Source organism: Callithrix jacchus, chromosome 7, assembly GCF_049354715.1.
Source record: "Callithrix jacchus isolate 240 chromosome 7, calJac240_pri, whole genome shotgun sequence".
NCBI classification, from domain to species: Eukaryota; Metazoa; Chordata; class Mammalia; order Primates; family Cebidae; genus Callithrix; species Callithrix jacchus.
Window position 1 is genome coordinate 26783360 of NC_133508.1, and position 22673 is coordinate 26806032.

The window sequence follows — 22673 nt, forward strand, 5'->3', positions numbered from 1 at the left end:
ATGGTTTTGGTTTTTAATATGTTACTAAATTTATGGTTTCTCTCTCCTTTTTCAGTCCATCTAATCACTTTTTTAATAACAATGAGTCTTATGGGTGAATAACCAGGACCAACCCAAGGCACATATGCTATAGATAAATAGAGATCAAAGAAAATCAAAGCCTAGCTGCATCACTTCACAAATTAATTCTGTTAACATTACATGAAAATCATGGTCTCGCTCATGAATCACAAGTTGCCTAGAAAAAGCTGAGGATATTCCGTGTTCTCATTGAAGATAAGTAAATGAAGCTTCCTCCAAACCTCCAGATTTTGAATGAGATTACTACCAATTTTATTGTGAATTTAATTCAATCAAATATTTTGAAAATGGGATAAAAAATAAATTTAGGGGCTGGATACAGTGGCTCATGCCTGTAATCCCAGCACTTTAGGAGGGTAAGGCAAGAGGTTTGCTTGAGGCCAGGAGTTTGAAACCAACATGGGCAACATAGTGAGACTTTGCCTCTACAAAAAAAATGAATAAAAATTAGTTGGGTGTGGTGGTGCACACCTGTGATCCCAGCTACTCGGGAGGCTGAGGTGGGAAGATCAGTTGAGCCCAGGAGGTCGAGGCTACAGTGAGCCAAGATCACACCACTGCACTCTAGCCTAGGCAACAGAGCAAGACCCTATCACACACATATACACAAAAATGGAAATTAGATTGATCACGTGCCTGCATAACAGCTTATTTCTCAGTCTACATTCATTTCACTTAATCCAACTCTGATCTGAAATGTACCCTCCTGTAACTATCTGTCTCTTGAGAGATGCTCTGTGGACCTTCAAGGAATTGTGGATTAACCAACGTGGTCTTATTTGGTGTCTTCAGACTCTTGGGTTGCATGAAATGGGGCTCAACTCCAGCCAAGCAAAAGATAAGAGTTTATTATAAAGATACGGGTGGCTGGGTGTGGTGGCTCATGCTTGTAATCCCAACATTTTGGGAGGTTGAGGTGGGCAGATCACTTGAGGTCAGGAGTTCCAAGACCAGCCTGGCCAACATGGCGAAACCCCATCTCCACTACAAATTTTTTTAATTCACCAGACGTGGTGGCAGGCACCTGTAATCCCAGCTACTAGGGAGGCTGAGACACGAGAATCACTTGAACCCGGGAATTGCCACTGCACTCCAGCCTGGGTGACAAAGCAAGATTCCATCTGAAAGTAATAATAATAATAAAGATACAGGCATAGCTTTTAATCTAGAAAACTTTCTGGGCTCCAGGATGGAATGAGAACAAGGGAAAGATTCCTGGGAAAGCAAGAACCCAGAACTGTTTTGGTTCTGTTTGTCTTCTGTCTCTCCCACCAGAATGCCCTGTCTCTGAAGGCTGGACAAGGACTTCACTATCTGTTTTCTCTTTTTGTGAACTGGTTTCTCCACCTTTATAATCTTTGCACCTAAAACAAGTGCCTGGCATGCAAGTGAGTTTAGATGGAACAAGTTCACTGAACACATTCTTACAAAAATTTTGCAGAAACAATAGCAACTTTGAAAGTCTAATCTTAGTGTCCTCTGGTTGCTGAAACTTACTGGCTGCCCCATGGCTCTATCCTCAGCTCGTCATCAAGGTGCACATGAACGATAACAGCACGAAGTCACTGATGGTGGATGAGCGGCAGCTGGCCCGAGATGTTCTGGACAACCTTTTCGAGAAAACTCACTGTGACTGCAATGTGAATTGGTGTCTCTATGAAATCTACCCAGAACTACAGATTGGTAAGTCCCATCCCCAGCAATGGGCTATACTACAAAAACCTTTGGGTTTGCTGTATTATGGGTTTAAGTTTATTTTTTTCTCTTTAATTTTATATAAAAAATAGACACAGGGTCTCACTATGCTGCCCAGATTGATCTCAAACTCCTGCACTCAAGTGATCATCCCACCTGGGCCTCCCAAAATGCTGGGATTACAGGCATGAGCCACTGCGCCTGACCTCGTCCATCCTTGAGAAGACTTTGGTTCAAGGTTTTCACTTCCCTTATATGAGATTTAGTGCTTGACTCTTCATTTATTTGTAGTGAATAGACGTGGATTCTAGCAGGTGGAGGCCAGACCTTGGGGGATATAAGCATTATTACTGGTGTTTCTCTAGTGATTCCATAAGGGAAAGAAAGTGTCTGGATGATACTTACTAAGATACTGCGTGCTTAATAAGCTGATACCCAGGCGAGGCTGGGTGTCTGTTGGCTAATGCCTCCTTAGTGATTGCCTCCTTAGCCAGCTATCACCCTGCCACAGCCTCCCATCAGTGCTCATTTCCCCTTCTTCCCTTCCCACTTGTGCAATCTCTGAAACTTTGTCTAGCAGAAGAGGCTCAGCCCCAAAGTGCAAAGACCATTTGGTAGAAATCGATGAAATTTTTCAAAAGCAGAAAAATAATGGTAACTGAAGATATAGTGTTACTTCTTATTCTTGGTGGTGGTGGTGATGGTGTTAAGGCAGGGTCTTGCCCCATCACCAGGGCTACAGTGCAATGGTGCGATCATGGCTCACTGGAGCAGCCTTAAGATCCTGGGCTCAAGCGATCCTCCTGCCTCTGCCTCCTGAGTAGCTGGGACTACAGGCACACATCATCACATTTCTCATTTTTATTAATGGAACAGTTGTCCCTCAGGAGAGCTGGGTAGAACAGAGAATCGCCTGTGCTGGAAGCTTTGGGAGTGATTTTTTTTTTCTGGATAAAATGGTGTACACCAAAACAGTCCCTTGAAGTTTTCTTCAATTCTTAGTCAAGGGAAGAAATGAAAGCCTTCCTTTATGTTTTAATTCAGGCATCCACACATTGCTTTTAGAGGGTTAAGGGGTGATGTTTTAGAGTAGACACTGTGACACTCACAATTTCATTCAAAGTGTTTCGCTGGTATTGACTAATTGTCCACCTCCTGTAGAACTTGTTTGCCACCATCTGGGACTATTTAAAGTAAAAAATGTTGTTATGAGAAAAGTATGTCTCCAGGTACACTGGTATATGTCTGTAGTCCAAGCTACTCAGGAGGGTGAGGTAGGAGGATTTCTTGAGCCTTGGAGTTCAAGGCTCTAGTGCACTATGATGGCACTAATATAATAATAGCCACTGCACTCCAGCCTGGACAACACAGTGAGACCCCATCTCTTAAAAAAATAAAATAAAGTGTGGCAGCTGACCCTTGTCACTGTGTAATGGGTTTTTTCATCTTTTTTTCTTTAATGGAAGGTAACTTGGAAGACAATGAAAAATAAACGTAATAGGAATGTTACAATGTGACATCAGGTGAGAATTATCAATAAGAATCCTAGACACCTGATGAAACTCATGAAGCGTTGTGTTGAACTCATTAATAGCTTGTTTCTCAACTTGGAAACCCTGATGTCATGGGTCTGAAAGAATATCTTTTCTTATTTCATCAGAGAGGTTTTTTGAAGACCATGAAAATGTTGTTGAAGTCTTATCAGACTGGACAAGAGACACAGAAAACAAAGTACTATTTCTGGAGAAAGAAGAGAAATACGCGGTATTTAAAAACCCCCAGGTAAGATGACCTGCATATTGTTAAATCCTCTGAAGTGTGAAGGATTTCTTTAAATGTCACCTATATGCTAACCATGCCATTCATTGTCTCACAAAATCTCACAAATCTATTATTTTCAAATAAACACAAACTTAACTCTTAAGCTCTCTGTAAGCTAACAGCCCTTTAAAAGATTCCGAAAGAAAAGAATCTATTTTGCTTTTTTTAATTCCAAATCCAAAAGCTATCTATCTGTGGTTGTCTGATCCTCTTCTGTCCCTGTTTCTGTTTGGCTGCATTAATCCAATACATCTTGATGTACTCACTGTCAGTTCTTCCTGCTTCTTCCTTGGAAGATGCTCTTTCCTTTGTTCTTTGTATTTGGTGCTTAAATGTGCCAGGAAAACTAAAAGGAGCACCTAGAAAATGTACAATTTATTGTCATTTTGTTACAAACAGTTTGTGCAACTAAAAAGCACAAATTCATATTTGTTCTTTTGTCTATATTTGTTCTTCATATTTGAGGATGCTTCCTTCAAGTCATATGTATGAGGATGTCCAGGCTCTTTCCCAGCTGTGGCCTCAAGCAACTGTAATTGAGTAAGGGTCGTTACTTTTTCTGAAAATCAAAGAATGTTAAAGGTGAAGAAGATCCTCCCCATTTTCCAGATATCTTTCCCTTTTATAGGTTAAAAAAAAAATTCTTATATCACTAGAGGCAGAAATAGGGCAGTTTCCTTGTGGGAAAATGCTCTTTCTCCTGTAAATGCTATTTTCTGGGGTCTTCCCTAGGTTGTATGGTGGCCAGCTGAAAACAAAGCAATTAAATAGTGTTATTTGTGATCAATATCAAGCAATAAAAGTACAAAGTTTTCCTCCCATAACCACCTTCAATGCCATGCTATTTTTTCTTCTTTTTTTTTTTTAACACGAAGTCCTGCTCTGTTGCCAGGTTGGAGTACAGTGGGGCTATCTCAGCTCACTGCAACCTCCGCCTCCCGGATTCAAGCAATTCTCGAGCCTCAGCGTCCTGAGTAGCTGGGATTACAGGCACACACCACCACCACACCTGGCTAATTCTTTCCTTCCCTCCTCTCCTCTCCTTTTCTCTCTCTCTCTCTTTTTTTTTTTTTTTTTTGTATTTTAGTAGAGACGGGTTTGGCCATGTGGGTCAGGATGGTCTCTATCTCCTGACCTCATGATTTACCCACCCTGTCCTCCCAAAGTGCCAGGATTACAGGTGTGAGCCACCATGCCTGGCCCAATGCCATGCTTTAACAACTGCATTAGTGAGGGTACCGTCTAAGTTGCTGTAGCAAAGAGACTTAAATCAGTGGTTTGAACAAGCTACAAGCTTATTACTCTCTCACACACAGGCACAGGTAGACAGACCTAGTAGAATGGCTCTGACATTTTCAATATGTGACTTCCATCTTTGGGTCCATGGTAGCTTTTTGGCCTCGCCATTTTCCAGTCCATAGGGAGTGAGGAAGAGGCCCGGGAAATGCATATTCAGACTTAAACTTACATCCCACTGGCCAGAAATTAGTTACATAATGACAGTGAGCTAGAAGAAAAGCTGAGAAATGTGGTGTCTATCTGAACAACCATGCACAGCTAAAACTAGGGACTTACACTCAGGGCCACCACTTTGCATAACTCCTCCATCAGGCACCTTTGCCCTTGAATCTATAAAAATGGTGCACAGGAGTCGTGAAGCATGGCTATACTATTGTATAACTAAGATTAGCTCCATACCCCTTTACACTGGATCTAGAAACCAAATTGACACCAGGGAGATTAATAAGAGAAAATCACACACATTTTTATCAGCTTTACATCTACATGGGGATCTTCATAAGAGTCAAATTTGAAGAAGTGGCCGAGGCAAGATGCTTCCATACTTTTTAAACAAAGAACAATAAATTTGAGAAGAAATGATAAGACAAAGGGAATCTGGCTAGGGGCAGTAAAATATGGAGGGGAGTGTAAACCAAAAAGTGTCTGTAACAGATCTCAATCAGTTTAGTTTATTTTGCCAAGGTTTAAAGACATGCCCAGAGGGGGGGAAAAAAAAGGAATCACAGAAACAGTTTGTAGTCTGTGCCTTTCTCCAAAGATGAATTTGGGGGCTTCAATATTTAAAGGGGATGCTGGACATGGTGGTTTCCACCTGTAATCCCAGCACTTTGGCAGGCTGAGGCAGGCAGATCACTTGAGGTCAGGAGTTCGAGAATGGCCTGACCAACATAATGAAACCTTGTCTCTACTAAAAATACAAAAATTAGCTGGGCATGGTTGTGGGTGCCTGTAATCCCAGCTACTTGGGAGGCTGAGGTAGGGACAATTGCTTGGATCTGGGAGGCAGATGTTGCAGCGAGCTGAGATCTCACCATTGCACTCCAGCCTGGGTGACAGAGCAAGACTCCGTCTCAAAAAAAAAAAAAAAAAAAAAAAATGTAAAGTGGGGGAAAAAGGGAGGGGTGTGGTAATGTACAAGTTACAAGAGAAAAGGAGCAGGTAGGGGAAGAGTCAGTGGCTGTATTCCTCTTGCCCAGTAAATCAGAACTTTACATAAGATAAGATGAACATAGAATTGCTCCCTGTGCAGATATTTAATCTTTTATCTGTAACTGTCTGCTTAGGAACGAAAGGGAAGGCAGCGGCTTCTTGCATGACTCAGCTTTCAGCTTACTTTTTTTCCTTTTGCCAGCATGAATTGGGGTCCTGTGTGTTTATTTTCATTTCACTAGAGGACTCACCGGAAGATATGGGGAGGGGATGTAAAACTAGTGGAAGATAAATATTACTTTATTGAGTATATTTATTCAGCTCCTTTGCAGGCCCCGGTTCCCAGCCTCTGGTGATGAGGGCTATTTTCTCCCTCCCTAAGGAATCTTGATGGCTTGCTGCATGCAGGAAGAGAAGATCTGCTCACCCTTTCTGGAAAGGCAGTTTTCCAATGTTTTCAACTAGAAGTAATCAGTGCACCAATCCAGCATTTTGGGGGATGGCATGTCTTTCAGTCCTTCAGTGGGCATCTGCAGTTTGCCATGGTAACTAATGACTTACTGCAGATATCATAATGGTACAGTCTGAATTTTTACAAAGTGAACCAACCCCTGTAATTACCACCCACATGAAGATAACAGAGCATTAAGGGAGTTCCAGTGGCCTTCCTCATGGCCCTTACCAGTCCTTACTCCCCATTACAAACGTCATGATGAATGTACATTTCATCAAGACAGGGGAATTGCAATAGAGAAAGAGTAATTCATGCAGAGCCAGCTGTGCAGGAGACCAGAATTTTATTTTTACTCAAATCAGTCTCCCTGAGCATTCGGGTATCAGAGTTTCTAAGGACAACTTGGTGGATGCAGGGGGAAGCCAGTGAGCCAGGAGCGCTGATTGGTCAGGTCAGGGTTGAAATCATAGGGACTCAAAGCTGTCTCCTCAAGCTGAGTCAGTTCCTGGATGGGGGCCACAAGATCAGATGAGCCAGTTTATCAGCCTGGGTGGTGGCAGCTGATCCATCAAGTTCAGGGTCTGCAAAATGTCTCAAGCGCTGATCCCAAGAGCAGTTTAAGGAGGGTAGGAATCCTGCAGCCTCCAGCTGCATGACTCCCAAACCATAATCTCTAATCTTGTGGCTAACATTAGTCCTACAAAGGCAATCTAGTCCCTAGGCAACAAGGAGGTTTGCTCTGGGAAAGGTCTATTATCATCTTTGTTTTAAACTGTAAACTAAGTTTCTCCCAGAGTTATTTCAGCCTATGCCCAGGAATGAACAAGGACACCTTGGAGGTTAGAAGCAAGATGGAGTCCGTTAAATAGGATCTCTTTCACTGTCTCAGTCTTATCTTGCAAAGGCATTTTCACTGCAGCATTGCCTAGAAAGTATTTGAAGAGCTGAGTGAGAAACTGTGCATAAAAAACTGGATTTAACTGGGGTTAAAAGGAAAACTTAGACAAATTAAATTTAACAGAGTTTAAGTGAGCAAAGAACGATTCAAGAATCTGACAGTCCCAGAACGAGAATAGGCTCAGGGTGACTGCAGGGCTGCCACATGGTTGCATAATATTTAATGGACATAAGAATGAAAGTGACAGACAGAAAACGGAAGTGAGATGCAGAGACAGCTGGGTTGGTTACAGCTCTGTGTTTGCCTTATTTGAACACGGTTTGAAAGGTCAACTACTTGTGATTGGCCAAAATTTGTGATTTGGTTCAAGAAGAGATTACAGTCTGTTTACACATCTAGTTGGGTTACAGTTCCCTATGGATAGAGAAAGCTCTAGTCCAAACTTAAAATATGTAAGAAGGCATCTTTAGGTTACTCTTAATTTAACATCATAAATAATGTAAAGGAAAAGACTCAACTTCTAAACAATTTATTTACTAGTCACCACAAAAGTTTCCAACGTGTCGAAAGTCTCTCCAATGTTGACTTGTACAAGGAGCCTTTAATGGAATTCACCCCAACAGACATTTGCTTGGCTTTAGCCAACATTTGAGGAGCATCTGTTACTTGTATAACCTCATGCTATCGGTGGGTGATGCAGATATTAAGGTGAACTCTGACCTGAAGCAATTTCTAACCTAACTGTAGAAAAAGACATATGCAAAACAATTAAAACTTAACTTCCAGATTTAAGATAGGAGCACTGTGGGACAGAAATTATGGCATGGAACATTTTTGAGATGAAGAAGGCCCAGTGCACAAATGCCACTGACAATTACGCAGCCTTCATTCTATGAGGTTAGTTTAAAAGGCATTCTCAAGCAGTTTAGTCAATTTCCAATATTTTGTTATTTTTTTAAAATTCCAGTTTCAGCCTCCAATGCTTACTTTGCCTATTGAGCTATCTTCTGTATTTCTTTTCTGTGAAGCTACATTTGCTCATCACTGTGTGATGCAACTTGGCTGACATAATCAAAGCTGTGGCATGGAGTGTGTCCTACTCTTTGTGGATAAACAAGCTGAAGTTTGGGCTTTGTTCTTGCAGAAAAAAAAGTGGTTTGGCTGGGCATGGTGTCTCACATCTAATCCCAGCACTTTGGGAGGCCAAGGCAGGTGGATCACCTGAGGCTAGGAGTTGAAGACCAGCTTGGCCAACATGGTGAAACCCTGTTTCTACCAAAAATACAAAAATTAGCCTGGCATGGTGAAGGGTGCCTGTAATCCCAGCTACTCAGGAGGCTGAGGCAGGAGAATCACCTGAACCTGGGAGGCAGAGGCTGCAGTGAGCCAAGATTGTACTGCTGCACTCCAGCCTGGGCAACAGAATGATACTGTCTCAAAAACAAAACAAAACAAAAACCTAGCCTATGGAAGTAGAGATGACAAGTGTGAAATGCTGTCTGCAGAAGGTTATGATATGATGGGAGATTCAGAAGCCATTGATAGTACTAAGCAAGGACATTATGCGTTGTATTCATATACTGTATGTTGTGTTTATTTATTCCTGCCATCTGGATGCCTGTCCAAAACTGCTGCACACTTGACCCTGATTAGGCCCCACAGTTCCTGGAATACATCCCGGTCTTCCTGGCTGGCAGCAGCACAAACTAATGGCTTTGGGCTCCCAGTTTCCACACATTTCACTCTCCCATACTTTAACACAAATCCTAAGCTTTAGTGAATATATACCAAACAAGCAAAATTGGCTAAGAACGAAATCGAGATAAAAAAGAAAAAATGAAAAATTCCAACAAATGGCCCAAAAGGCTTACAGATGCATTAAAAACTAAGTGTGTCAGAACCACTAAGACCCAAGACAAGCCGCACGAGAAAATGTTAACCAGTTTGTTTCTGCTGTGACTTTTTTCTGACCAAATTGTTTTTTAAGTAAATCACATGCTCCCAGAAAAGCTTCATTTAGACTGGAGAGAAGCAGGACTGAGATGACCAAGGACATTGTAGCCCATGTTAAAGAGATTGGACTTTATCTTGAGCCTTGCAGGGCACCATTGAAGTCATGTGAGTTGGGAGAAAGATCACTGTGGCTATACTCTGGAGAATGGATTTGGAGAAAGCAAAGTGAAAGGGAAGGTGATTATAGAAGCCCAGAAGATGGAGGAAGGAGATGACAACTGGAGGGTATTGGGAGATATTTAGGAAGAAGAATATTATAGAATATGGTGATCATTTGGATGCTGGGTTAATAGGGATGCATAGAAGAAATCAGGGATAGGGCCGAGCGCAGTGGCTCAAGCCTGTAATCCCAGCACTTTGGGAGGCCGAGACAGGTGGATCATGAGGTCAAGAGATCGAGACCATCCTGGTCAACATGGTGAAACCCCGTCTCTACTAAAAATACAAAAAATTAGCTGGGCATGGTGGCGTGTGCCTGTAATCCCAGCTACTGGGGAGTCTGAGGCAAGAGAATTGCCTGAACCCAGGAGGCGGAGGTTGCGGTGAGCCTAGATCACGCCATTGCACTCCAGCCTGGGTAACAAGAGCGAAACTCTGTCTCAAAAAAAAAAAGAAAGAAAAAGAAATCAGGGATAATACCTTGGTTTCAGGCTCAGGAAATGAGTAGATTCTGGTGCCATTCAGGGAGAGAGGAAGCACAAGAAGAGAAACAGGCTGGGAGAACATGGCGAGCTTAAATTTAAACAAGCTGAACGTCTCCTTCTCCTTCAAATTTAATCTTTCACCCACCATAGATTTCGCATGAGATTTACATATTTCACTTAAGTATTGCCAATCAGATGGGCAGTATTTTATCCATAAATGTCACTAGAGATGTGCTCTAAATTTTCCCCTGGGTGCTTTCCTTTTCTCATGAGATAGTGGAAATTCTTGCCATTGCTGAGATACAGTCCATCTCACCTGCTCTCAGACCACAAGGCATTTACAAAGGGAAAAAGTAACTGACTAAGTTTTTGTCACTGTCCTCATTATCCCCGAAAGCTTTCCTTGTGCTAAGGGACTTTTCTTTGTGATTACAAAGTGGAATTTCTGGAGATGCGGATACTGAGGATACTCATAGAAACTGACACCTCAAATTTCTCCTTTTTTTTAATGACAAAATCTTGCTCTGACACCCAGGCTGGAGTGCAGTGGCATGATCAAAGCTCACTATAGCCTTGATATGAGGCTCAAGCAATCCTCTCAGCTAAGCCTCCCAAGTAGCTGGGACTACTACAGGCACAGAGTGTCACACCTGGCTAATTTTATTTTACTTTTTATTTTGTAGAGCAAGTCTCACTATGTTGCCCAGGCTAGTCTTGAACTCCTGGGCTCAAGTGATCCCTAAGGGCTGGGATTACAGGAGTGAGCCACCACATCCAGCAGAAATTCTTATGGTGTGAAACCTAAGAACTTTGGTTCATGGAAGCTTAAAACAAAGGCTACTCGTTATCAAATGCAGAGAGAATAAACTGACGATCCAGGGGAAAAGGAAAATTGCTAGAAACAATAAAAAACTATTTATATTTGTTGAATACCTGCTATATGCTAGGCTAGAAGCTGAGCCTGCATTATCTTTAATCTTTACAACTATGAGGGTTAAGAAGGATATACTAGAATTCGCTCCTTACTAATGAGAAGACAGAGATCAAAGACAGGTCTTTGTTTGATCCTATCACTATCATCGAGGACAATGATGAGCAGTTTTCATGGGTTGATTACTCTGTTCAGCGCTCTCTAGACTGTAGGAAACCCAGTATGGAACTGGAAGAGTTAGTGACTATGGATTTCCTCAGACAAGATAAATCGAATACAGCTATCAGGATGATACAACAAATGGAATCTATTGACTCTGAGAAGTTATTAAACTGGATCTGTTTTGCACAATGAAAAGAGATTGATCCCAAGAGGATCAAATCAGAATAAGTCCAAGTTTATTATTCTGCTTTCTGTACACAAGTGCATGCAAAAGCCTGGTCCAGCTCTCCATTCCTGGAGGACCATGTGCTGGCTTGCAATGACGTTCTCTTGCATGGTAAATGATATCCTCTATGCCTTTAGGAAACAACAATGCACATTCTCATAGAATGTAGGTGTACAGCCCTAGGATGCTTGAAAGTACAGATTCTTTCTCCTTGGAATCTGCATTCATGCCTTCAAAATCAGTCTGTTCTTGGTCTGCCCATAGCCCTTTTCATAGATAAAAGATGGCGCTATGATTTGAATGTGTCCCCTAAAAGCTCATGTGTTGGAAATGTAATTGCCAATGTAACAGTGTCAAGAGGTAGGTGGGGTCTTTAAGAGATGATTGGGTCATAAGGGCAGGGTCTTCATGAATGAATTAATGCCCTTATCTTGGGAATGAGTTAGTTCTCTTGGGAATTAGTTGTCTTTTATTATTATTATTTTGAGGTGGAGTCTCGCTCTTTCACTCAGGCTGGAGTGCAGTGGTGCAATCTCAACTCACTGCAACCTCCTCCTTCCAGGTTCATGCTATTCTCCTGCCTCAGCCTCCAAGTAGCTCGGATTACAGGCATGTGCCACCATCCCCGGCTAATTTTCCTATTTTTAGTAGAGGGGTTTCATCATGTTGGCCAGGCTGGTCATGAACTCCGGACCTCAAGTGATCTGCCCACCTTGGCCTCCCAAAGAGGGAGGCTGAGATTACTGGGGTGAGCCACCATGCCTGGCCTACAAGTTTAAATAGGTACAAAGAATGCCATGTCCAACATATTTTAAATGTTGAAAAAACTATTCAATGGAATCTAAATACAGTTCCATGGCAATTCGATTCTCACCATCATCTTGTTAAGAAGCTCATGAATAAGCTTTTATTTTTTAATACACTTTATTCTTAGAGCAGTTAGATTCACAGTCAAATTGGACAGAAGGTGAAAGAGGGCCTATATATCCCCTGCCTTTGTGCACACACAGAGCTTCCCCCCCGCTGTTGATGCCCCCCACCAACGTGGCACATTTGTCACCGTCAATGAATCCACATTGACACATTATTATCACCCAAAGTCCATAGTTGACGTTAATCTTCACTTTTGGTGATGTACAGTAAGCTTTCTTTTTTATTTTTTTTAACATTTGGGACATTTTACATTGTTCCTTTCTTCCCTTTGAACTATTTCCATTTCATTTTTTCCACAATGGTTTATCCTATTGTGATATATTGATATGCTCAAAAGTCTTTTATTATTCTCTCTCTCATGCTCCTCTTAACTCATTATGTTTATAAATTGATGGGTGAGTTTTTCTTTTCTGTCAGCATAGGACACTTAAGTGTTAACAAAAATCACAGTTGACTAGAACAACACAGAAACGTTTTTTATTATAAATGTTGATATTAATTAAACATAAAAGGCAAAAATGGGAGGCTGGGTGTGGTGGCTCACACCTGTAATCCCAGCACTTTGGGAGGCCAAGGCAGGTGGATCACGTGAGGTCAGGTGTTCGAGACCAGCCTAGCGAACATAATGAAACTCCATCTCTACTAATAATACAAAAAAATTAGCCAGGCTTGGTGGTGCATGCCTGTAATCCTAGCTACTCAGGAAGCTGAGGCCGGAGAATTGCTTGAACCCAGGAGGCAGAGGTTGCAGTGAGCCAAGATTGTGCCATTGCACTGCAGCCTGGGCAAGAGTGAAACTCTGTCTCAAAAAAAAAAAAAAAAGAAAGGAAGAAAGGAAAAATAGGAAGGGGAGATCTCTTAATGTTAGAAATAGATAGAGCCATTTTTTCCCCCTGGTTAATTCCAGGATCAAAGGATAAAGCTCCATATCAATTACATTCCAGTTTTTCATTTTTATAGACTTTAAGTACTTTCTATATTGAGAAACCTTGTTCACATAAATAAGTAGATGGGAATAGAAGAATGCCATTCAATTCTTTGAACTCCTTCCAAGGTGCTAGCCGAAAGCCAAAGGAGGATCAGTGATGGTTCTTTTCATCCGTCAGCTGACCAGATAATAAGGTACCTTCTATTGTATTGAAAGCAAAGAATTAGAATCTGCCTGACTTCCAAAAGGATTTGTGATGAGTCGTCTTCTTTCTCCGCTCTGGTGTTTCAAGCCGTCTTTTGTTTAGGGCCTTTGAGCCTTACTCTGGGGCAGTAAGGTTCGGTATGGGTGCAAGTGTGCTTTTCCTCTCTAACATGTGAAAAGGCAATTGTGAAAGGGGCATCCATTCTCAGGCAGTTCCAGTTTAGAAAACAGTTCACTTCAAGACTGAGGATGTGGCAATTTATACAGCATGCTCTTGGAGTGGCTTCATGTACTTATGGGACATGGAGGGATGGGGGGACACAATTAAAGACCCTTGACCTAGGCCAGCCACAGTGTAATCTCAGTACTTTGGGAGGCCAAGGCAGGAGGATCACTTGAGCCTAGGAGTTCAAGACCAGCCTGGCAACATAGGAGATTCCATCTCTATTTAAAAAATTAAAATATTAATACATTTCTTAAAAAAGGAAGACCCTGGCCTTGAATGGTGGGTCACTGTGAGTGGCTCAGGCTACCCCATGGTTAACTGTTCTCTGCTTTACAAAGCCATTGTGCCTATTATAAAATAATAATTTATGTCATCATTTCTCATCTTCAACAGTCGGTAGGCCCTAGGGGGATGCCAGCACTCAGAACACAGTACCCCCAAAATATGGCACCATGGCATGCTGGGTGCTTTAAACTGAAGGAGATTAGAAGGACCTAAGAAGCCAGACAGTCTCTGTGACCTTCTCCCTGCTTCCTTTCTCCTTCCCCCATTTCTCCCCTGAAGCAGGTTATAGAAACTCAACTTCTCCCAAAAGCAAGCCACAAAACATAGAAAGATCACTCTCTGACCGCCTCCCTTTGCCCCTGGAAGATCCTCCTGTGGAAGCATCCTGCCCCATACCTGGGGGGTGGGGAAGTATGTCATGCAGGGATGCAGAAATGAATCAAAACAAACAGGTCTCACTGAGCTCCCCCCGTTTATTACCATTAGATCACATTTCTTCACAATTACTCACTTCTTTCATCAGATTGATGATGAAAAAAAATTATGCCAAAATATTTCAAGAGGTTTATTCTGAGCCCATGTGAGTGACCGCAGCCCAGATTACACAGTCTCAGGCGGTCCTGAAATGTATTCCCATGGCAGTTGGGTTGCAATTTGGTTTTAAACATTTCAGGGAGACAGGAATTACAGCTGAAATCATAAGTCAATATGTGGAAGGTATGCACTAGTTCCCAAAAAGATAGGGTATCTCAAAGCAGAGGCTTACATATCATAGGTGGATTTTAGGGATTCTTGAGTTAGCAATTGGTTGAAAGAACTAAGCTTTATCTGAAGACTTGAAGTCAATAGAAAGGAAGGCCTACATGAAGATAAAGAGGCCTGCTGTCTATCATGTGATGCTATACCAGAATCAGGTTGGAAAGTAAGCTGCACTCTACAGGGTTAATTAAAAACACTAGATTTTGTGGTTTACAGGGTATGACTCCCCTGGCCTCTTAGAAAGGAATGTGTACAAGATTGCATAAAGTCGATGCATTTCTTTAAAAAGAAAGAAAGAAATTCTGGCAGGAGAAAAAAAGTCAGGCACAATGGCTCATGCCTGTAATCCCGGCACTTTGGGAGGTGGGAGGATCATTCGAGCCCAGGAGTTCGAGACCAGCCTGGGCTACACATGAGACCTCATCTCTATGAAAATTTTAAAAATTAGCTGGGTGTGGTGACACATCCCTGTAGTCCCAGCTACTCAAGATGCTAAGGTGGGAGGATCACTTGAGCCTGGGAGGTCAAGGCTGCAGTGGTCTGTGATCATGCCACTGTACTCCAGCCTGGATTACAAAGTAAGACCCTGTCTCAAAAAAAAAAAACAAAAAACGGAGCCAGAGTTCAGTCTTCAACTTAGCATAAAAATCCAGTTTTCTTTGCTTCTTTGGGTCTTGATTTCTGAAGGTTCCTATGTCAGGGAAAACTTTGATTAGATGAATTTGTGTTGCTTTTCTCTTATTACTCTCTTTTGTTATAAGGGTGTCAGCCATGACCTCTGCAATGGATGAGGAAAAGGTATGACTTTTTCACCCCTACAGAGGATCTCTTGTACAGGGGATGTGGTCCCTTTTGGGAAAGTGGGCTGGGGCAGTAGAACATTATTGCAGAGAGTGGGATCTCACTATGTTGGGCAGGTTTTGTTTAAAAGCCTAGTGTACAAAAATAAGTAACATTGCCTATGTAGGGGAGAAAGAGCTGTTTTCTAACCCATTGCTAGGTCACTATTGCAAACAACAGATTAACAACAAAAAAAAAAAGCACACAATTTAATGTAACATGAGAACTTTCAGAAATAAAATCTGAAGAAACAGGAAGAACTGGGTATGTTTGTGGACAGTTGTGCGGAAGAAGTGTGATTGCCGGACAAAAGTGTATGATCTAATGGAAATAAACTGGGGGGAACTTAGCAAGTCCTTATCCAGTTTTTCTCTGGGACCCTGTGTCTTCAGAGATAGGGACATTCCTTTCCTCTGGGTACAGGGTGGGTATCTGTCTCACGAGGATCCTGTGACTTACTTTAGAGAAAGTTCAGAGGATTCTTTTATGACCTGCTTCGGAGAGGGACAGGAAAAGGGTAGAGAGACCTTCCTGCTTCTGCTGTTTTCTCAAATGACAAGATGCCATAGTTTGGGATAGTGTGTCCTGAAACCTGTCACCTAAACCAAAATAGAGGTCTGAGAATTGAGGACTGGGTATGAACATGGAAAATCATTCCAGTATTAACATAAGCCATTCTTATTGCTAGGAGCCTTAAGAATCTCTTTTTCAGTCTGGATGAAGTGGCTCGAGCCTGTAATCCTAACACTTTGGGAGGCGGAAGCGGGCAGATCACTTGAGGTCAAGAATTCAAGACCAGCCTGGCCAACATGGAGAAACCCCATCTCTACTAGCAATACAAAAACAAAAAAAATTAGCCTGCCATGGAATCACACGCTGTAATCCCAGCTACTTGGGAGGCTGAGGCAGAGAATTGCCTGAACCCAGAAGGCAGAGGTTGCAGTGAGCTGAGATCATGCCACTGCATTCCAGTCTGGGCGACAGAGATACTCTATCTCAAAAAAAAAAAATCTCTTTTTCAGAAAAGAAATTAATTGGTAAAGTCAGTTCATGTAAGGTTGTGCCTTACTGTATTACTTCTTATTTCTTCTAATAACTTTCTTTTGCTAACTTAAAAATAATATCAATTTATTATACAAGGAAAAGTTAGAAAATTCAGAAAAATATGAGGAAGGAAGTCTAAATCACCCATAATCTCACTCTTTAAAAATAATCACTATAGATATTTTGGGCAAATATTATTCCACAGATTATTTGGTTTCCTAACTGAAATTTGATGGTGGTTGTCCTCTACTGGTGGCTGCATGAGTGAGGAACAGAGACAGAAACACAACTTCTGCTCAGGTGCAGAAGAGTCTCAGCCACAGCCTGGCAGCTACTGTGGAAGAAAAGTATTAATACCTTGTGACATCATTCTTCCAATCCCTTCCAGCCTCCCTCAGCCTACCAAGGGCAATCTCTGACCATCCAGGACCAGATGTGGTTAGAAGGAAAGTTATACAGTAATCACCTTTATGGTCCCCAGCATGCACTACTGTGTTAGAGGAAGGTCTACCCATGGCTTCATTCCTGGATCCTCTCACCAGCCAGTGTGGCATGTGTGATTAGTTAGTGTATTGATGTATAAAAGGCAGCCTCTGAGGCTGGGCATGGTTGCTCATACGTGTAATTCCAATGCTTTGGGAGGCAGAGGCAGGAGGATCACTTGAACCCAGGAATTCAAGACCAGACTGGACAACTTAGTGAGATCACACTCTCTGCAAAAAATAAAAAATAAGCTGGGTGTGATGGCATGCACCTGTGGTCCCAGTTACTCAGGAGGCTGAGATGGGAGGATTATTTGAGCCCAGGAGTTCAAGGCTGCACTCCAGCCTGGGCAACAGAGCAAGACCTTGTCTAAAAAAAAAAATAATAATAATAATAAGACAGCCTCAGAATCCCAGTGGTTCACAGAAGCAGACATTTCTTCTCTCCTTAGTCTGCAGGTGACCTGCCCTTAGCTCCAGAGTATGACTTAGATTTAGGTAGTCCCACATCTTTTTTAATCTTTTTTCTTTTCTTTTTTTTTTTTTTGAGATGGAGTTTTACTCCTGTTGCCCAGGCTGGAGTGCAATGGCATAATCTCAGCTCACTGCAACCTCCGCCTCCCAGGTTCAAGCAATTCTCCCGCCTCAGCCTCCCAAGTAGCTGAGATTACAGTCATGTGCCACCAAGCCCAGCTAATCTTGCATTTTTAGTAGAGATGGTGTTTCACCATATTGGCCAGGCTGGTATCAAACTCCTGACCTCAGGTGATCCACCAGCCTCAGCCTCCCAAAGTGCTGGGATTACAAGTGTGAGCCACCACACCCAGCCCTATATCTCTCTCATTGTCCCCAGACACCACAGACCTGTGACATATTCTTCCCATGGTCAATGGTAAGAGTACAGACAAATAACAGAAAACATACTCTGCACCTCAAGCCCTCTGCTCAAAATCCGTGCATCATCCCAACAGTCACATTCAAAGCAAGTCACATGGCCAAACCCAACATAAGTGAAGCAAGAAAATAAGCTCCGCCCATTCTGGGGGAAGTTACTGCTCAGTCACCTGACAGCAAGCAGAGAATTGGGAGCAATGGTCTGATCTTCACTCAGTGAACTGCATTAACCCCGTAGCTCTAGCCCGACTGGCTGCTCACTGGTGTTCCAAAGACACCTCTGTGCCTTTGTGCGTGCTTGTTCTCCTGCCTGGAAACCTATTCTCATTCTTTTTTCCCCTAGCTGAATACTGAATATCTTTCAAGGCCTCGTTCACACTTTGATCCCCTCTGAAAAGTTTTCCTTGACCATCTCTCAGTAATTTCTTCCTTCTTGAAATCTCTAGAATGTGGCTCATTTTGAATTTATGTAGTCTCTTCTATCTGCCCCATCAATGCATATAAAACCAACTGTCTATCTCTCTATGGTCTATCCATATTTATCTTTTCCATGTGATAGCAACCTTCTTGAGAACAGAGATTTGGGGCCGGGCATGGTGGCTCACACCTGTAAACCCAGCACTTTGGGAGGCCAAGGCAGGTGAATCACTTGAACCCAGGAGTTTGAGACCAGCCTGGGCAACATCGCAAGACCCCATCTCTACAAAAAATTTAAAAATTAGCTGAGGCCGGGCACAGTGGCTCACACCTGTAATCCCAGCACTTTGGGAGGCTGAGGCAGGTCAAGGAGATCAAGACCATCCTGGCTAACACGGTGAAAAGCTGTCTCTACTGAAAATACAAAAAATTAGCCAGGTGATGTGGTGTATGCCTGTAGTCCCAGCTACTCAGGAGGCTGAGGCAGGAGAATCACTTGAACCCGGGAGGCGGAGGTTGCATTGAGCCGTGATCACACCACTGCACTCCAGCCTGGGCAGCAGAGTGAAGCCATGTTCCCCTCTCAATAAAAACAACAGGGATGTATTGCATGTATAAAGGCTACACACAAATATTTCTTCATAGAGTGATAACTGTTTGCTTGATTTACTCTTTATTCCAAGAAGACGATGTTTAAAAAGTATTTGCTGTTTCTTTCCTATCCAGCTGTCCCCAAACTTTGCACTCTCAGAAGCTGTGAGAAAAGGGAGCAAGCTGTGACCAAAAGTCTCATTTCCCATTTTAAAGTTCCTTTATTATTTGACTCAGGTTTGCCCAATTTCCATTTGCAGGAGATAATGACTAAAGGTTGCGTTCTGCTGACTACTTCTACAGAACAGCCCACATTGAGTGGGCACCCACACCACAGGTGGAAGTTCTGATCCGAAAGCAATCAGTCTTACTATTCTAAGAATTATTCTTATTCTAAGGACTGCCCTCCTCTGGCACCGATTTACTTTGTGCTTTTTGCTATTTCATTCAAATAAACAAAAACAGTGTAGCATGGTCAGTTAGAAGGATATTCTGAAGCTGAGAAAGTCAGAAGTGTGTCAGAGAAAGTTCTCAAAGAAAGGTTCAGCTATAGATCCTGCCTCTTCAGGGCACCCTGGTGAAATGTGGCCCTTCACAGTTTAGACAGGCTCTTCCCTACAGAGAGTGATAGATGCTCTGTCTTTCCCAGATGAGGATGATGAAAAACACTTGCTCTAGAGTCTTTTTTTTTTCTTTCGTTTTTGTTTTTTGGGTTTGTTTTTTGTTTTGCTTTGTTTTTATTGAGATGGAGTCTTGCTTTATCACCCAGGCTGGGTGTGATCTCGGTTCACTGCAACCTCTGCTTCCCAGGCTCAAGCGATTTTCCTGCCTCAGCCTCCCGAGTAGCTGGGATTACAGGTGCCCACCACCACACCCAGCTAATTTTTGTATTTTTAGTAGAGACAGGGTTTTGCCATGTTGGCCAGGCTGGTCTTGAACTCCTGACCTCAGGTGACCCGCCCACCTTGGCCACCCAAAGTACTGGAATTACAGGTGTGAGCCACCGCACCCAGGCTTGGAGTCTTCATTATGCTCTCTGTTCATGCTTTCAGTTCATCATATGTGATTCAAATATCTGGCCCTCCTAAACTACCGTTTGCTTTCTAGCGACACCCTGAAATCACTCATATATGAATGGGTGAACTCACATTGGGTCACATCTTTTGTTATTGTGGGAAAATATACATAACAAAGAACTTATCATCTTAACCATTTTTAAGTGTACCCTTTGTGGTATCAAGTACATTCACATTGATGTGCTAGATTCTCCCCTATGGCATTTAAAGCTCTATCTATCTATCTATCTATCTATCTATCTATCTATCTATCTATCTATCTATCTATGTATCTATCTATCTATTTAGCGATGGGGCCCCACTGTGTGGCCCAGGCTGGACTCAAACGCCTGGGCTGAACTGATCTTCCCGCCTCAGCCTCTGGAGTAGCTGGGACTACAGGTGCATGCCATTATGCCTGGCTCTGTACTTAGATTATTTTAATGCTGATAAAAATTATTTAACAACGTTCTGCTTCTAACCGGCCTTAGGAAAATCACTTAATTCTCTGTTTCCTCATCTGTAAAGTAGCAATAACAATGGTATCTATGTATGTTATAGGTTCTTGTGAGGATGAAATGAAAAGCGTACTTGTAAGGCCTTAGCATAGATTTCTGGCAGGTAGAATATGTTATTATGGCTAGTCATGATCTTCAAGCAAAACATTTAAAATTAAAATAGTTTTCTGAATCCTAAATTATAATCGCACTAATTCACAATATAACATCCTTTCAAATAAGAAGTTCAAAAGTCTTGGAAAAACATATTAAAATTAGCTCCTTTTCAATAAAAACTATCAAAAGAATTGTACTTGGCCAGGCACAGTGGTTCATGCCTGTAATCACAGCGCTTTGGGAGGCTGAGGCGGGCAGATCAGTTGAGTTCAGGAGTTCGAGACCAGCCTGGACAACATAGCAAACTCCCATCCCTGCTAAAAATACAAAAAGTTAGCTGGGCATGGTGGTGCGCACCTGTAATCCCAGCTACTTGGGAGGCTGAGGCAGGAGGCCCTTGAACCCAGGAGCCAGAGGTTGCAGTGAGCCAAGACTGTGCCACTGCACTCCAGCCTGGGTGACAAAACAAGACTCTGTCTCAAAAAAAAAAAAAATTGTACTTGATGTATTTTCCCTATTTAAGTTAGCAAATCACCATTTTTATGCATCGTATTTCAAGGAGATATCTTAAATCTATACATTTCTTTGCCTGCAGTTTGCTTCTTTTCTGTCCAGTACACTTGATTCTCAAACTCAATGTGCCCAGGCTTGGTGGCACATGCCTGTAGTTCCAGCTGCTCAGGAGGCTGAGGCGGGAGGACTGCTTGAGCCCAGGAGTTCGAGGCTGCAGTGTGCTATGGTCATGTGACTGCACTCCAGCCTGGGTAACAGAGCAAGACCTTGTCTCTTAACAAAAATAAACAAATAAATAGAAAAACCCAAACTTCAGTTTGCATAAAAATCATCTGGAAAGCATATTGGAATGCACGCTCCCAGGCCTCGTTCCAGGGATTCTGGTGTAGCCTGGGAACATGCATTGTGTCGAGTTTCACGGTGGTCTGGGGATTGTACTTGAAGAAACACTCCTATGGTGTAAACAAACACTTGTGCCTAGATTCGGGAGGGTCCTTACTTTAGTCACAGTGCTCCTGAGATACATTTTCTGACTTTTAATACATTTTTATGTATTATTTTGAAAAACTATGTTTTTACATAAAATCCTCAGCACTCTACGGCAGTGGTCACTGACAATATTCACTGTGCACATGGATACCTCAGCTGCACTCATTGTGTAAAAATCAGTTCTCGAGTGCTCATGATTTTTTGGAAACTCACACACTATTTTTAGCCATCCCATTGGTATTCAGTATTAACAAGGTATGATCCAGAAATTAATACAAACCATACCCAGAGACCATAAATCCACTTGTGAGTGCTTTTACTTCTTTATTTTTAGTTTAGTTTAGTTTAGTGTTTTGAGACAAGGTCTCACTCTGTTGCCCAGGCTGGAGTGCAGTGGAGTGATCAAAGCTTACCGCAGCCTTGAATTCCTGGGCTCAAACAGTCCTGTAGCCTCAGCTTCCAGAGTAGATGAGACTACAGGCATGCATGCCTCATGTCCAGCTAATATTTTTATTGTTATCTTTAGTAGAGACAGGGTCCCACTATGTTGCCCAGGATGGCCTCAGACTCTGGGGTTCAAGTAATCCTCCTGCCTCAGCCTCTCAAAGTGGTGGGATTACAGGCATGAGCCACACCCAGCCTGTGAGTGCTTTTAGATCACCATCTTCCCTGCCTTTGTTTAGGCTGCTTTTCTTTCCAGAAATACCCTTTCTGCTTCTTTTTGTCCTTAGAAGTTGCCAGATGGTAAATTCTGTGTTGTGATTGACCCAGGCAGTTTTTTCTTTTTTTTAAAGAGGTCATTTTTACAAACATCCACATTTCTGTATTTTTTTGATAAACCAGAATCCCACTGCTCTACAAGACCTGGAGCTACTATGTGGCATCTGCCAGCTGGAGCAGCTCCCTTCTTGAGCATAGGACATGAGCATGACCTTCACTCCAGCCTCCAGCTCTTGCAAGTGCCCTGGGACTTTCAGCATTTAACATGCATGGGACTTCAACAATTAAGTGATGCATTTTTTT

General features: G+C 42.4%; 1 protein-coding gene across 1 annotated transcript in view; it reads left to right on the forward strand.

The window, feature by feature from the left end:
* APBB1IP (amyloid beta precursor protein binding family B member 1 interacting protein) overlaps positions 1-22673 on the forward strand; it is a 129191-nt gene that overhangs the window by 77831 nt on the left and 28687 nt on the right. Inside the window, exons 7-8 of the mRNA XM_035306989.3 lie at positions 1605-1764; positions 3437-3558. Of these exons, the coding sequence (XP_035162880.3) occupies positions 1605-1764; positions 3437-3558 (282 nt within the window). The remainder of the gene's footprint in view (positions 1-1604; positions 1765-3436; positions 3559-22673) is intronic.